We start from the raw sequence: 18237 nt of genomic DNA, 5'->3' as shown, positions 1-18237 counted from the left end.
CATATAATTGTTATACGTTATTTTTGTGGAGTAATAACAAGGGAAAAGGTCTGTACGAGTTCAGGCCATACACTTTTTTCTGTAAATATTTTCAGTACACAATTGGCTGAATCAGTGGAGACATAATCCATGAAACATTAATGCCATTTTTAATTTGTTTTCTATTGACTAGTCCCATCTTTGTTACTGTTTGTTTTAGTTAGCTTTTATGTTACTGTGTCCAAAATATCCTGCAAGCCAGGCACTGTGGCACAGGCCTGTAATCCCAGCAGCTTAGGAGGCTGAGGCAGGAGGATCGTGAGTTCAAAGCCAGCCTCAGCAAAAGCGAGGTGCTAAGCAACTCAGTAAGAACCTGTCTCTAAATAAAATACTAAAAAAATAAAATAGGGCTGGGGATGTAGCTCATTGGTCAAGTGCCACAGAATTCAACCCTGATACCCTTTCCACCAAAAATATTCAACAAGAACAACTTAAGAGGACAGAAAGTTTATTTAAAATAGAATGCAGGATCTCAGAGGTATCAGTCAATGCTATTGCTCTGTGACTAAGATCAGGGAGTATGTCATGGAAGAAGGGCTTAGGAGAGGAATGCTGCTTAGTTTATGAAATGATGAGGAAACGGAGAGAGTGGAAGAGACCTCAGAAAGAACAACCCTTCCAGGGCATGCTTCCAATGACCCACCTCCTCCTACCATGCCCACCTGCCTACAGTTATCTTCTAGTCAGTCTGTTCATAGTAGGATAAACTGATTAGGTTACAGGTCTCACAGTTTAGTCATTTTACCTTCCAATATTCCTGCACTAACAGGGGCTCATATCCAAACCATAACATTCTATCCTTCCCCTTAAAAGCTCGTGTCCATCTCATAATGCAAAACACATTAAGTCCTAATCTCTAAGAGTCCCATAGTCTTACACAGTTTCAGCATTCCCCAGTCCAAGTCCAAAGTCTCCTCTGAGACTCAAGGCAAACTCTTCGCTTGGAACCCCTTTAAAAATCAAAAAAAAGTTATATATATTATCTCCAATATACAGTAGCACAGAGTAAGCATTCCCATTCCAAAAGAGAGGAAGTGAGGCACAGAAAGAAGGGATGGGGCCAAAACAATGCAAAAACCCAGCTTGGCAAACAGATCCTATAACTGCATACAACACCTAAGACACATGGCTATGATAATTATTTTCAAAGTACTTTTGCAGCCCTGCCCCTTTGGCCTTCCCAGTTGTAGCATACACCAACTGATTTAGCCTGGTCCTCTCCAAAACCCTTTCAATATATTTATCATTTCCAATATTCTCCATGCTTTTGTATAAATTCATATTACCATCTGATATCATTTTCTTTGTGCCTGAATGTCTTCCTTTAACCTTTCTTATATTGACAATTGGCCGGCTGTAAATTCTTTAAACTTTCATTTTTTTAATACATATTTTTGCTGGGTATAGAATACTAATTCAACAGTGTTTTATTTTTTGTATTTAAAAATAAGTGTCATAGTCTTCTGATTTGCACTGCTTCCTGGAAAAAAGTCATTTGACATTTTACCCTTTCCCATACATAATATCCTTAATTTTCTCTAGACACTTTTAATTTTTCTCTTCATTCCTGGTTTTATAATGTGCCTTGGCATAGTTTGCTTTACATTTCTGAGTCTGGAGTATGTTTACATTGTGGTCTTTGAGTTTATAATATTCCTGGAAAATTTTTAGCCATTAGTTACTCATATTTTCTTTTTCTTCTCCCCCCCCCCCCAGTTTCTTTCAGGAACTCTAATTTCACTTATATTAGGCACGTCTCATAGCTTACTAATGGGCTTATTTGTGTATTTTGTTTTGTTTTTCCATTTAAAAAAAAAAAAAATCCCTGTGTTTTATTTTGGGCAGTTTCGATTTCTGTACCTTCAGGTTCTCTTTGTAGTATTAAATCTATTGTTAATTGCATCCAGTGTATTTTTCTTCTTCACATTTTATAGTTTTAATCCCTAGAAGGTCTGTTTATGTTTTTCTTAATGTTCTTGAGCATATGGATCATATTTATAATTGTTCTAATGTCTTTGTCTTCTAGTTTTGTCATTTATGTAATTTCTTTGTGTGTTCTTACTGATTTACATCTCTGTTCATGATAGGTTGTGTTTTCCTGCTTTTTTGCATACCTGGTAGTTTTTTAAATAGATTCCAAGGGGCTGGGGTTGTAGCTCAGTAATAATGTGCTTGCCTAGTACATGTGAGGCACTGAGTTTGAGCCTCACCACCACATAAAAATGAAAGAGAGAGAGAGAGAAAGAAATTGTGTTTATCTACAGCTAAAAATATTTTTTTAAATAAATATATGCTAGGCATTTTGGAATTACCTTTTTTGATGCTGGATAATTTTGGATTCGTTTAAATATTCTTGAGCTTTGTTCAGGGTCAGTTAAGTTACTTGGAAACAGTTTGTTGTTGTTGTTGTTTCAAAGTTTGCTTTTAAAGTTTGGAAGAGACATTTGGGGCTAATTCCCACCCACCATTGATATAATATTTCTTCTGAATATTCCATCCAGTGCCCTTTGTGTTCTGAAGTTTTGTGCATGGCTAAAGAGGACCACAAACTTTTTCAGGTTGTACTTGCCCTTTTAGGTGGTTTTCCCCTCAACTTTAGGTTGTTTCTCCCATGCATGTTAATCTATACTCAGCTGAAGATCAACACCAAAAGTAGAAGACAGGAAATAATTAAAATCAGACCTGAAATCAATGAAATTGAAACAAAAGAAACAATTGGGAAAATTAACAATACAAAAAGTTGGTTCTTTGAAAAAATATAAACCTTTAACCATGCTAACGAAGAGAGGAAAGAAAACTCAAATTACTAAAATCTGTGATGAAAAAGGAAATATCACAATGTACATTACAGAAATATAGAAGATAATTAGAAATTATTTTGAAAATTTGTACTCCAATAAAATAGAAAATATCAAAGACATTGACAAATTTCTAGTCTCATGATTTATCCACACTAAATCAGGATAATATTCATAGTTAAACAGATCACTTTGAATCAGTGAAATAGAAGACACCATCAAAAGCATACTGTTGTGGGGCAGGTGGCTCAGAAAACACACCAAGTCCCAGTTTTGTTCAAATTGAAGAGTCTTTATTGTCTGACCAGCCAAGACTGCTTCCTACAGGACCAAATTATCTCTGCAGGAGAACAGCCTTGAGCTTCAACAATTTAGGGTATTTAAAGGCAAAACCCACAAAAACCACAACCATGTTGACGTAGCTACAAGCAAGCAGGGTTCAGAAGTTGGATCGAGCAGTTAGCAAAACAATGCAGTGTGTACATTGGTATTTCCCACCAGACTTTCCAGTTTGGCATAGCAGCAAGCAAGCAAGCAGAAGGGAAGTGGGTCAAAATGACCCTAGTTGAGTGCAAGTTAGAGAATGGCTACTAACGTCTAGTCGATCAATCTCTAACAGGGTACATTGCCCAGGAAAAATGGAAACCAAAGAGAGAACAATTTTACGTTGTATAAGAATTGCCATTTTGTATTGCCAAGTATGCTATGCTAGGTAACTATTAATGGGTACAAAGGTGGATCTTTCTCATTGGAGAAGCATTTCTTACATGAATGGAGTCTCAGGGTAAAATGGAATCTGTTTGGTCATTGCCCATATAGCCTGGCCTATAACACCTACCAACCAAGAAAGCCCTAGGACCAGAGAGATGATAGCTGAGTTCTAAAAGACCTTCAAAGAAGAACTAATGCCAATGCTCCTCAAATTATTCCATGAAATAGAAAAAGAGGGAACACTCCAAACTTATTCTGTGAGGCCAATATCACCTTGATTCCAAAACCAGACAAAGACAGATCAAAGAAAGAAAACTTCAGACCAATATCTCTAATGAATATAGATACAGAAATTCTCAATGAAATTCTGGCAAATCGCATACGAAAACATATTTAAAAAATAGTGCACCATGATCAAGTGGGGTTAATCCCAGGGATGCAAGGTTGGTTCAACATATGGAAATCAGTAAATGTAATTCAGCACATCAATAGACAAAGATAAGAATCATGATCATCTATCTCAATAGATGCAGAAAAAGCATTCGACAAAACACAGCACCCCTTCATGTTCAAGACACTAGAAAAACTAGGGATAATAGGAACATGTTTCAACATTGTAAAAGCTATCTATGCTAAACCCAAGGCTACGATCATTCTAAATGGAAAAAAATTGAAAGCATTCCCTCTAAAAACTGGAACAAGACAGGGATACCCCTTTTCACCACTTCTATTTAACATGTCCTTGAAACTCTAGCCAAAGCAATTAGCCAGACGAAAGAAATTAAAGGGATACAAATAGGAAAAGAAGCACTCAAACTATCACTGTTTGTCAGTGACATGATCTGACAGGATCTGAAAAATTCCACCAGAAAACTTCTAGAACTAGTAAATGGATTCAGCAAAGTAGCAGGATATAAAATCAATACCCATAAATCAAATTCATTTCTGTACATCAGTAGCAAATTCTCTGAAAGAGAACTGGGAAAACTACCCTATTTACAATATCCTCAAATAAATAAATAAATAAAAATATTTGGGAATCAACGAAAGAGGTGAAAGACCTCTGCAATGAAAACTACAGAAAGAAATTAAAGAAGACCTTAAAAGAGGAGAACCATCTGCAGATCTCTGGCACTTATTCTACATCTCTCCATTCTTGTGCTTAGCTTATAAATCCTAGCTTTCTTGAATTTTTAGCTGTTTCTTTAATTCAGGGAGACCACCAGATTCTCTTTGCATTCCTCTCCCTCCATTGCAGCCTGAAAACTTTGCAAGTAAGAAATAAAACAAAGTTCGCTTCATTTGTTTTTCTCTTTTTTGATACTACTCTTCTGAGTTGTTATTATTTGGTGTCTAAAACCTGTTATTTTGTTTATTTTGTCCAATTTTCAGTTGTTTAAGGCAAGAAAATAAATCTGGTCCTTATTACCTCACTGTGGCCAGTAGAAGTCCTATGACTATATTAACTAATTCTCATAAGCCATTTTTTTCTTCATGCTTACCTTTTCCCTAGTTTAATAGTCTAAACTAGGGAAAACACATTTCCTTTCATGATTTATCTTTGAACTCGTATTATTTCTTCAGAATTTATCTTGAATGAGCCCTCATTTGAAAACTTTCCATGTCTTGGATTGATGTAGATAATCCATTCTTCTGTATTCCAGGTTTCCATACTTTTTGGTACTTATGTATAGTACTTAATCTTATAGAATTATATGATTATCTGTCTCTATCCTAGTAGCATATGTCTCTCTCCTAGAAGCCAGTACCTGGCTCAAAATAGTGTTTTAATAAACATATGCATGTATAAAAAAGATAACTGAAGTTCATTCAGAAGAAAGTGATTAGAGTATTTAGGGGTACTCATAAATGATGTCTTATTGCAATTAAAGAAATGGAAGGGTTACCTGGAAAGAGAAGACTCTGGATCTTGAGTAGCATCTTCAAATATTTGGAGGACTGTCATATCAAAAAGGGATTGGACAAGTTCTCTATGGCTTCAAAATTAGGACATAGTCAGTGAAAACTATAGGGAATATTGTTCCTTCAAAAAGGGAACATTTTTCTTGTCTTTTTACTTGGTATATTCAGTGTTAAGTGGCATGCTCACTTAATAGAGTCAACTATAATATAATAATGCTGGACTTGAGTAACTTAAATTTAGATACCATCTCTACTACTTCCTAACAGTAACAATTTCAAAGCATTTTAGTGTCATTAGATTGCAAAGTACCTGACATATTAGCTTGCACAAAGTAGGTATTTAAATAGTAACCTTCCCTTAAGTGGCTAAACATTGAAAGGTGGGAGATCGGAGTGACTGGTGAGAAAAGGAGATTCTGTGGTTCTTTGGAAAACCTTAGTGCGTGTATCTTGGTTTTATTCTTTTATTTAATTTCTTCTTTTTAGATATATATGACACTAGAGTGTATTTTTATTTACTTACATGGAGTATAACTTATTCTAGTTAGGATCTCATTCTTGTGGTTGTACATGATGTATAGTTTCACTGGTGGTGTATTCATATATAAACATAGGAAAGTTATGTAGATTCATTCTTCTGTCTTTCCTATCCTATCCCCCCTCACTTCCCTTCATTCCCCTTTGTCTAATCAACTGAACTTCTGTCTTCTCCCCATCCCTTGCTGTGTGTTAGCAACCACATATCAAAGAGAAAATGTGACCTTTGGTTTTTTTGAGATTGACTTATTTCACTTAGCATGATAGTCTCTAGATCCATCCATTAACTGGAGAAAGTAATACAATCATTTCTTCCTATGGCTGAGTAATACTCATTGTGTATATATACAATTTCTTTATCCAGTCATCAGTTGAGTGGCACCTAGGTTGGTTCTACAGCTTAGCTGTTATGAGTTGAGCTGCTATAAATGTTGATGTGGCTGCATCACTGTGTAGTATGCTGATTTTAACTTCTTTGGATAAATACCAAGGAGTTAAATAACTGGGTTGAATGGTTTCATTCCTAATTTTTTGAGAAACCTCCATTCTGCTTTCTAGAGTAGTTGCACCAGTTTGCATTCCCACCACACTGTACGGGTGTACCCTTTTTGCCCACATCCTCGCCAACACTTATTGTTACTTGTATTCTTGATAATTGCAATTCTGACTGGAATGAGATGGAATCTCAGTGTGGTTTTAATTTGCATTTCTCTGATTGCTAGAGATATTGAACATTTTTTCGTATATTTGTAACTTTTTATATTTCTTCTTCTGTGAAGTACCTTTTCAGTTTCTTTGCCATTTATTGATTGGATTATTTGGGGTTCTGGGTTGTTTTTTTTTTTTTTAATCTGCATGTTTTTGTCATTTATAACTACATTCACATGGTTATTATTTTATTTTAAAATTTATTTTATTTTAAATTTTATTTTAAAGGCAAGACTAAGATGGAAAATACTTTAAGCATAGTTCTTGTGACTGTAAACGTAGAAAAGAGGATTCAGTCTTTGAGAACATAGAAGTGTTGTTCTTGTGTACCAGCCAGTTCATTTCTTTCATTAAATTAGCAAATTGTTTTTTTGTGTCACAACGTGACAGGACCTTATTCATCACTGAGGAAGCAGTGACAAATAAGGCAAAGACCCTGCCTTGAATCCATGTATCACCTAGAAAAACAGACAAATAATGAATACACTGTAATAAGGTGTTACAGATGCACATAAACAGTGGTCTATCATTGTATTGAGAAAGGATAGGATTAAAGGAATCATAATATAGGAAAGTAAAGTATAAGCTGAGACTTTAAGGATGAATAGAAACTAGTCAGGCCTAGAATATTAGGGGAAAGGAATATTCTACAACCAAAGGAACATACCACATTTGGAGAACTAAGAATCTTTATATTACACAGGAACATGGAGTTCCACAAAGGGTGACGAGAGATAAGATTGGAAAGCTAAGCAAGAACTAGATTATGAGTGGCCTTATGACAAATTTTAAAGAATTTGGACTTTTACAGTAAGGGAAATAGGAAACCATTAGGATTTTTAGAGTAAAAGAAGGATTAGTTAAGATTTGTACATTAGAAAGATTATTCATCTTTCTTAGGAAGTTAATAGGTAACGTATAAAATGGGAGGGGGATCAAGAAATAAAAGTATAAGCATGTCATTTAGAGATAAAGATCGCAAATATTAGGAAAAAATAAATAAAAATAAATTCACGATGGCTGTCCTGGGGAGTAGGAATAAGTACAGGCAAGAATTAGGTTAGAGAAACTAATTGTTGTTGGGTTTGGTACCTCCCCCCATTATAAATTTTCTAGGATTATTTTTTTCCTCAATATACATATATTGTGGCATAGAGAGTAAGAGTAAATGCTAAGTCTTCACTACCTCAGTTAAATTTTACCTTCACTTCTTATGTTATTTAACCTCTCCGTGCTTAAGTTTTTCTGTTGTTTTGCATGATGGTGATGGTGCATAATAAAAACTTAAGTGTTAGCTACTGCTATTATATACCAGTCACTATTTAGATGGTTAAATACAAGGCATGTAGATACTGTTAACAACTGTAATACGAGTTTTTTGAAATGTTGCTTTTGCTGATTGAGAAGAAAAACCAGAACCAGTATAGATAATTTTATCAACCTGATTATTAAAAGAAACCTAATGCACATATAGATAACGTTGTGGTGTGTTTTTGTTTGTTTGTTTGTTTGTTTTTTATTTGTTCTGAGTAGTCATACATGACAAAATGCATTTTGACACACCATACATAAATGGAGTATAACTTCTCATTCTTATGGTTGTGCATGATGTTGAATTACACTGGTCGTGTAATCATATATGCACATAGAGTAATAATGTCTGATTCATTCTATTATTCTTCCTACTCCTATACCCTCCTCCTCCTTTCACTCTGTCTAATCCAAAGGACCTCTATTCTTCCCTAGCCACCCACCCCCTTATTATGAATTAGCATCCACGGATCAGAGAAAACATTCAGCCTTTGGTTCTTTGGGATTGGCATATTTAACTTAGCACAGTGTTCTCTAGTTCCATCCATTTACAAATGCCATAATTGTTTGTTTTTTTTTTAATTTAAATTTTTTTTTCAGTGCTAGGGATTTGAGTGTAGGCCCCAGTACATGCTAGACAAGTGTTCTACCATTGAGCTACTAGAACAGCATGATAAGAACATTGTGTCTTAAACAGCTGTAAAGTATACATTCTTTTCAGGAATACATGCAACATATCTTAAATTGATCAAATACATGCTCAGATTTTAAAATGTGAATATATCAGATTGTGATATATGTTCATAGTCCATTTAAGCTAGAAGTCAATACAAAATATAGCTAAAAAATTCCCCATCAAGTTTAATATTTAAAAATACACTCTGGGTTATTAACCCATGTTATATTGTTCATGTAACCCTAAACAATATACTTACATTTTGCTTGTTTTTCAGCTTTTTATATAAATGAGATTGCTTTGAATGTCTTATTGTGTGTCTTGTTTCTTTGAATGAAATTTATGGGATTTATTCATATCAGTAAATGCAATGATATTTCAAAAAAAATCTACATTGACAATTTATTGAATTTCTTTATCTATTTCACTGCAATATTTAATTATTTTAAAATACCATACTTAGCTATTCTTCATTCTATAGTTTTGGGCATTCTCCTGGCTGTTAGTTTGCAAACAACTTTAAGGGATATGTAATTTTAAAACGTTAATCTTTTTTTCATTGTGCTTTACGTAGTCGACAGAGATATGTTCTTGGGGACACAGCAATGCAGAAGATGGCCAAGTCCCATGTTTTCTTAAGTGGTATGGGTGGTCTTGGTTTGGAAATTGGTAAGCAATATTTTATTATAATTTTATGTAATACTTTTGACCAACATAAGTTTATTTTAAAGAATTTAATTCATTCTATTATTCTTTCTTATACATTCCATAAGGAAATTAGATCCACAAGCTTGATTGAATACTTTTTTTTTTTTTTTGGTACTTGGGATTGAACTCAGTGGCACTCAACCACTGAGCCATATCCCCAGCCCTATTTTGTATTTTATTTAGAAATAGGGTCTCAATGAGTTGCTTAGTGCCTTGCTATTGCTAAGGCTGGCTTTGAACTCACCATCCTCCTGCCTCAGCCTCCTAAGCCGCTTGGATTACAGGCATGTGCTACCACGCCCACCTTGAATTCAATTTTTATTTCTTTTGGCAAGATTATTTCATGACATTGTTATGTACTTTCACAAGGAACCAGTAATGACTCTCTTTGCTTCAATTTTTGTGATGTTAATATCTATTAATGATTAATTGCCATATCCATTTATATATATTCATAAAAACATGTTTGTAAGAATATAGTAAAATTTTAAAAGTGGTTGCCTCTGGGTGGAATGATTATTCAAAATTGTATTTGTTTCTTTTTTGTTAATCTGTATTTTCTAACTTTTTTTTGCAAGGGACATATATTTCTTGTATAATTACCAAAAAAAAGTTCTTTAAACTATTTCTTTTCTCTTTATAGCAAAGAATCTTGTTCTTGCAGGGATTAAGGTAAGTGAATGTATGTCCTTTAGTAAGAAAAAATATGCTTACGATTTTGTTTTTGTTCACTTATAAAGGTAGTATTGTGTATACTTTGACTTATTGTGCCTTTGTTTAATAGAAAAATTGTTTTTATACACCTGTCCTTTATAAACAAACAGGAAATTTCAAAAATGTTGTAAAATAGAATAGTTTATTAAAACTTATGTACATATCACATAGCTTCATTTACCAATTCAGAGACACATATCCATCTATTTCCTTCTTATTTCTGACAGTCTGCAACTGCCAAATTATTTTAGTGGAAATCTTAGACATAGTATTTTATATATCATTCTTGAACACTTTAGTGAGGTACCTTTTGTAAATATTAATACAATACCATTTTCACACCTAAAAATGTAACAAATTCTAAATATTGTTTATATTACTTACCTGTTGCTATGAAATCATTTACCCACAAATTGGATAACTTAAACATTTCTTATCTCCAGTTTCTGTGGGTAAGGATTCAAGCATGAATTAACTGGTTCCTTTATGTGAAGATCTCTTATAATGCTTCCATTAAGGTTTTAGTAGGAATTGTAGTCATCTTGAAGCTAGCTAGTGGAGGATCTGCTTCAAGCTTGCTCTTCTTTTTGGCAGCATTTGGGTCTTCATGGGTTAGATTATTGGACTGAGGACCTCAGTTCCTTGCTGGCTCTTGGCCAGAGGTCATCCTTAGTTTATTGCTTTGTCATATTCTCCATAGGGCAGCTCATACTGTGGTTGCTTGCTTCATCAGTGTAAGTAAGGATAAGAAAGGGATTGTGCTAACAAATCAAGTTATAGTCTTTTATAACCTAATATTAGGAGTAAGTGCAGACCATACTCAAGAGGAAGGGCTTACCCAAAGACATAGATATATATATAGGAAATTGGAAGCATTGGGGTCATCTTTAAAGTCTGTTTAGCATAATCATAAGTTATCTTGAGTTCAGATTTTAGTAGTTTTCTTATATCTTTTTTTAAGGCTTTTTTGGTTCTCATAGGGATTCAAATAAAATTTATATATTGAACTTGTTTTATTTTAATCTGAGGATTTTTCTTCCTGGATTTAATTTTATCTTAGAATTTATTTGTCTAAGAAACTAGTCACTGGTAACATATTCCCTTATTCCTGCATTTCCTGTAAACCGGTAGTTATGTGCAGAGAATCAGAATCAGATTTGATTCTTGGGCTGGGGATATAGCTCAGTTGGTAGAGTGCTTGCCTTTGCATGCACAAGGCCTTGTGTTCAATCCTCAGCACAACACCCCCCCCCCAAAAAAAAAAAAAAAAAAGATTTGATTCTTTTTTTAATACCTTAACTTTTTAAAATATCTTTATTTTGTTTATTTTTATGTGGTGCTGAGGATTAAACCCAGTGCCTCACCTCACATGTGCAAGGTAAGCACTCTGCCACTGAGCCACAACCTCAGCCCTGATTTGATTCTTTAGCAAGAATATTTTATAGGTAATATTGTGTTCTCCCATCAGGAGTCAATAATATCCTGTTGTCCCTCTTTTCATGATGATTATTAGCCATTAGTGATCATTGCCTAGATCCATTGTTTCATTAGGGATCTCAGTTATATTCTCATTTATTAGCTGCATTAATATTTTAGAAAGAAAATTTTCCATTCCTTTCTTATTTAAGATCATACATATATGAAAGGCAAGATAATACTTGAATTTTCCTTCTTTAATTGCCAGCTTTATAAATCTGTGGATTCAGCCAGCCAGATGGTTCATGCCTGTAATCTCAGGAACTCTGGAGGCTGAGTCAGGATCAAAAGTTTTAAGCCAGCCTTAACAACTTAGCAAGACCCTGTCTCAAAATTTAAAAGAAAAAGGGGAAGGGATGTAGCTTAGTGATTAAACACTTGGGTTCAGTCTCTGGTACCAACCCCCCCGCCACACACACACACACACACACACACACACACACAAAATATATAGTGGGTTCCTATCCCAAAAGAGACCTGTGAACTCAATATGTATGTGTGTATGAATATGTCGTGATAAATGCAAGGATTTAAGCATACTTAATGTGTTTTGATCCACATAGAGATTATTTTCATTGATGCTAAAATTGTTCCATCTTTGGTTATCGGAATTCTTTGCAACTTTTTAAGTTCTTTTGATACAACTCCAGTAGTGTTTGTCACTTATAAAGTCTTTTGGGTAGATAGAATTAGACAATTCTAATGGTCTAATAAGCACCAAAATTTCTGATTTTCAAGTTTAGGATTATAAGGGATTACTAAAATTTTTAATTCACATTTAGGATTGTTGGATATTACTACTTTGATTTTATATTTTAAGCTTTTTTATCTTACTGTACGTAGAGTCTTAGTTCCTAGTGAAATTAACCTATTTACTTGCAGGTGTTCATATATATGAGACATAGTTTCAGAATACCAATTTCAATATTATTAATAAAATATGTTATCAACAACGGTTCAAGGGTTTTTTTTTTTTCTTTAAATCCTACTTGAATTTGACAGACAAATTAATGGATTTCTTAAGACACTTTAATTCCTCTGGGTAATTAGGCAAATGACTAAATATTTATATTAACAGTTTGGTTCATTTATTTATTTTGCTTTGGATTTTTAGGATTTGCTTTTAATTTAATTGTGCTGTTATGTGACATATTTGATTTCAAAGTCATATTTACAAAGCAATATATTTTCAGTATCTTTTCTTAACCCTGTTCCTTTATTCACTTATTATATTATGCCCTTTCTTTGATATTTTCTTCATTTGTTTTTTAATATAAGCAAATGTGTATAAACATACATGTGTATCTATATATGTGTATGTGTATTTATCGCTTTCTGTCTTTCTTAAGTGAGTTGCTTTTCTCTTCATCTTCCTTTTTTATCATTTAGTGGCATATCCTGATTTTCTAAATTTATAGTTGCATGGATATACATATGTGGATATATCACATATATGAAATTTTCCATATTGGAAAACTTGGACATTTTGATTATTTCTTTTTTAATAGTGCTACATTTAATACCCTTGTACATATGTCATTTTGTATGTTTCCCTGAGTGTCTTTTGGATAGTCCTAGAAGTGGAATTAGTATGTCAAGGGATAAATGCATTTGTCTTCTTGAAAGAAATTGCTAAATTTCTTTCCATTGAAGTTGAGTCACTTCACATCCCCATCAGTAATTATGTGAGTGGTTGATTCCCTCACCCTCATTAGTACAGCATGTTGTCAAACTTTTGGACTTATTATGCCAGTCTAATGAGTGAGAAAAGGTATTTCTTTCCTGAGTATTGCCAAGCATCTTTACATATTTCTTACAAATTAATCTTGCCCTTTTTTCCTGTAAGATTTGAAAGGACCTTATATGGATTGCAAATATTGTTTTTCTAGCTTGTGAATTACTTTTATGACTTGGAACATGGCATATTTTAAAATGTTTGTAAGAATTTTTTGAATTTTTATACATTGAGGTTTTTTAAGGTACTTATTTGATAAATTTAAATTCTCTTAAATGTTTAATTTTTTTCTACCAGTGTATTGGGGTTTCTAGATGTTACATAATCATATATCATCTGCATATAGATCTAGCTTTGTATCCTTTTTGATTTTTATGCCTGAAATTATTTTTGTTGCATTTATGCATAAAAATATAGAAAGTATAGTGTAAATAATATTAGAGAAAGTTGAGTATCCTTGTCCTATTTTAGATTTCAACAGATACTTTCCTCTTTTCTGAAGGCACTTACAATCCATGATACAGAAAAATGCCAGGCATGGGATCTAGGAACCAACTTCTTTCTCTGCGAAGATGATGTTGTGAATGGGAGAAACAGGTAAAGATATTTTGATGTCTTATCATAGTTTTTAGAATTTTTAACTAAATAGAATATTTAGTTAAATAGAATATTTTCTGTGTCTGGAGCACCAGTTCAGTCATTACCATAAATTTACAGTACCATAGTTAAGTAAGTACTATCGTATGCTTATTTAATTATTTATATTGGGCTGGGGCTGTATCTCAGTGGTAGAGCACTTACCTTGCATGTGTGAGGCACTGGGTTCAATCCTCAGCACCACATAAAAATAAATAAAATAAAGGTATTTGTCCATCTAATTATTTATATTATCAAGGTTCTTATATAGTCATTGCTATCTAGAAAATAATTTCTTTGGGATTATTGAGCCATATCTTTAGTATTATTGAATCATTTAGACTTCTAGGACATGGAATTTAGAACCATAAGTGTACACTTTGAGATTATTTGGCTTTCTATGAATTATGACAATATATTTTTAAGATTATATAGTTTTATGAAACATAAATTAGTTTTTTTATTGTATAATTTATTGTTTCAATTAAAATTTCATAACATATTAAGTTCTTATGATGTCATTAAGTGTCCAACTTTAAGAGATTGAATGAAAGATGGTTAATTATTTTTTTAGGGCTGAAGCTATACTTTATCGTATTGCAGAACTAAATCCATATGTTCACGTCACATTATCTTCCGTACCTCTCAATGAATCCACAAATCTCTCCTTCTTACATAGATACCAGGTTAGTAAACCAATTTTGTATTAAATGTTATTGACTGATTCCCAGGCATATCATCAAGTACTAATATAGCATGACTGTTGTTAGTGTATTGAGCAAAACAAGAAAAATTCACATTAGAATTATTGGAGTAATACTTATTAGATATTTCATTTTTTAAGAGAGGACTTAAGAACTGATGACACAGAAATTTATTCGGCTATTTTAATAGTAATGTGCATAAAAACTACTGAAATTCATTTATACCAGCATGCAGTTATTTCTTATCTGCACGTCATTTAGGGGTTCTGCTGTGTACACTAAACTTAGCTTGAACTTCAGAGTCTGAGTATCTTAATATATCTCTTCTTGGACCAGGAGACCACACCATTCATGTTCTCATGTTATTAACAGAAAAACAAAAGGCAAGCCAACCTCTCAAGAACATTTCATTGTCCAAATAAGTCACATTGTCAAGGTCAAATTTAAGACGCAAGAAAGTACACTATTTTCTTCCTAAGGAGCCATAAAGAAACATTACAGTTAGAGTGGAGTAAACATGGATCAATAATTCAATCTTCCTTATGTACTAAAATTTTGTAGAATATTGGATATTCTAAAAGTACCTAGGTTGACCTTGTTTTTTTAGTTTTTTGTTTGTTTTTTGTTTTGTTTTTCTTTGATTAAATTTTGTCATTTCTTGTTTAAAGATCAGTATATAGACTTATGTTCTGGACCAAATAACTTAAAATCTATTCTTCTGACACCTAGAATTCCACCCAAGAATTACTAACATACTTTCATTTAAATGATTACCTAACCAGAAAATAAAGTAAGTGATTAGAGGCCAGGTAAACACACTGTTGGTCACTCTCAGGGACAGAGCTACTTGTTGCAATACTTGTTCTTAGGAATTAATGGTGAGAGAAAATATGAGGTGCAGATTTAGATCTACATGAGATAGAGAAATGGAATTGAGACCCAACTCCTTCTCTTCATGGAACTGAAATCTCAGAGACCTACAACCTTAGTGAAAGGACAGATAATAGTTTCTCCTTGCCTATCAGAACAGTAAACTTGTCTGATTTTTCTTGAGCTCTTGATGAAAAAACAAAGGTCTTCCCTAGAAATTTGTAACCATAGGCCTATACCCACACAGGTTTAGAAATCAGTATAATAATCTTTGTGGTCCAGAAATTCCTAAGCTAAAGATTTAATGTAAAAAACCAAAGTAGTAGTACTATTTTGACTATACCCTAGAATGCCAGACAGAAGCTAAACAAATTTAGATAATGTACTCCGTCAGGCCACTTTGCATTCTAATATTTAAAGCCCCTTTGAGGAATTAACAATCTAAAACAACAAGATAATAAAAAGCAGTTCAATTGATCAAGAGTTGATGGATAGAACAAATTAGAGTTAAACCTCTCTAAGTATTTCAGAAAAAAGAATTGTTGGAAAAAACTGTAAATATAGTTTTCAAACTGAATAAATCTTAAAAGAAGGGAGTAAATATTTAATATAAAAATGAGACAGTATCAGAAAAGATCAGACAGATGTGGTAAAGAATTAAGTAGAAAATGTAGAAATGAAAATGTAGTCATAAAAATTAGAAATTAGTTGATAGATTAAGCAGTGGGTACACAGATATTAGATAATTGAATAATAGCTCTGAGGAAATTGAGGCTACAGTATATAGAAATAAGAGAAGATATGAGTAATAAAAGAAATGAGAGCTTGAATGGAAAGCTTTAATTTTTGAGATTGGATTTCTAGAAAGAAAGTATTAAGAAAAACAATACTCAAGGAAATTATGGCTAAGTCTTTTTCAGTATTGATAAAATACAGATCCTCAGATTCAATATGTATTGATTTTTGTGTTAGATTTTGTCTTACTTTCAGGCTAATAAGACCAAATAAATAGTTACAGATTTTAAAAAAAGGAGATATTACGACTTACACCACAAAAATGCAAAGAATGAAAACCCAAACAGATCAATGACAAATAGTGATATTGAAGCAATAATTAAGTCTTCCAAGAAAGAAAACTATAGGACCAGACAGTTTCACTGCTAGATTTTTTTTTTTTTTTTTTTTTAAGAATACCTAATTCCAGTTCTTCTCAATCTATTCCAAAGGATTGAAAAGGAGGGAATCCTTACATAATCATTCTACAAGAGCAGGATTATCCCATTACTAAAACCAGACAAGGACACAACAAACAAACAAACAAACAAAAAATACACACACACACACATATAGACCAATGTTGTCACTAATCAATAATGCAAAAATTCTTAACACAATTCTAACAAATCAGATCTAACAGCACATCAAAAGATAATTTACCATGATCAGGTTTATTTATCTCATGGTCACAAAGAGTTCCAATATACACAAACCAATAAATGTAATAAGAACAGAATGAAGAATAAAAATCATCCATTAACCATCCCTTAGACACAGAAAAAGTATTTGTGCTTGGTGTGGTAGCACATGCTGTAATCCCAGCTACTCAGGAGGCTGAGGCAGGAGGATTATAAATTCCAGGCCAGCCTGGGCAAATGAGCTATATCCTGTGTCAAAATGAAAAGGGTTAGGGATACACTTCAATGATAAAGCATTTGCCTAGTATGCACAAAGCCCTGCGTTCAATCCTAGTACCACAAAAAATTAAAAAGAAAAGAAAAATCATTTGATAAAATTTAACACCCCTTCAAAATAAAACCCCTGAACAAATAGGTATAGAACGATCATAACTCAACATTGTAAAGACAAAAATGATTCCTACAGCCATCATAATGAATGAGGAAGAGTTGAAAGTGTCCCATCTAGGATCTAGAGCAAGATAAAGGTGTCCATTCTTACCATTCTTATTTAATAAAGTACTGGAAGTTTTAATGAGAGCATTTAGGCATGAGAAAGAAATAGAGGACATAAAAATAGGAAATCAGAAAGTAAAAATATTCCTATTGGCAGTGATACTATACATAGAAAAACCTAAAGTTCAAACAAACAAACAAAAGGCTATTAGAACCAATGAGCAAATTTAGTAATGTTGCAGAATACAAAATCAACATATAAAAATCAATAGCATTTTTATACAATAATAATGAGATTGCTGAGAAAGATATCATGAAAGCAGTCCCATTCACAATAGCTATAAATAACAACATCTAGAAATAAATTTAACTGAGGAAGTAAAAGACCTCTACAATGAAAATTACAAAATGCTGATAAAAAATTAAAACACACAAAAAATGGAGAGCCCTCTTTTGTTCTTTTTTTTAATATATATATATAATTTTATTTTTTTATGTGATGCTGAGGATCGAACCCAATGCCTCATGCATGCTAGGCAAGCACTCAGCCACTGAGCCATAACCCCAGCCCCTCCTCTTGTGTTTTTGTATTGAAAAAATTAATGTTACTTAAATGTTATTACTACCAAAGTAATATATAGATTCGGTGCAATTATCATCAAAATACCAGTGATACTCTTTTCAAAATTAGACAAAAGCAATTCTAAAATTTATATAGAAGTAGATAGCCAAAATAGTTTTAAACAAAAAGAACAAAGAAAAGAAAATACTGGAGATATCA

At 32.9% G+C, this 18237-nt stretch overlaps 1 protein-coding gene across 3 annotated transcripts in view; it reads left to right on the top strand.

The window, feature by feature from the left end:
• Uba6 (ubiquitin like modifier activating enzyme 6) overlaps window positions 1-18237 on the top strand; it is an 87500-nt gene that overhangs the window by 13499 nt on the left and 55764 nt on the right. For all 3 annotated transcript variants that reach the window (XM_046428709.2, XM_046428710.2, XM_046428708.1), the window contains exons 3-6: window positions 9278-9372; window positions 10055-10083; window positions 13839-13933; window positions 14547-14658. In XM_046428709.2, coding sequence (XP_046284665.1) covers window positions 9278-9372; window positions 10055-10083; window positions 13839-13933; window positions 14547-14658 — 331 coding nt within the window. The remainder of the gene's footprint in view (window positions 1-9277; window positions 9373-10054; window positions 10084-13838; window positions 13934-14546; window positions 14659-18237) is intronic.

The sequence above is a fragment of the Marmota monax genome, unplaced genomic scaffold, assembly GCF_021218885.2.
Source record: "Marmota monax isolate L192 unplaced genomic scaffold, Marmota_monax_Labrador192_F-V1.1 WCK01_AAM20220418_F8-fsc00132, whole genome shotgun sequence".
Taxonomy (NCBI): Eukaryota; Metazoa; Chordata; class Mammalia; order Rodentia; family Sciuridae; genus Marmota; species Marmota monax.
This window is presented reverse-complemented; position numbering and strand designations above follow the sequence as displayed.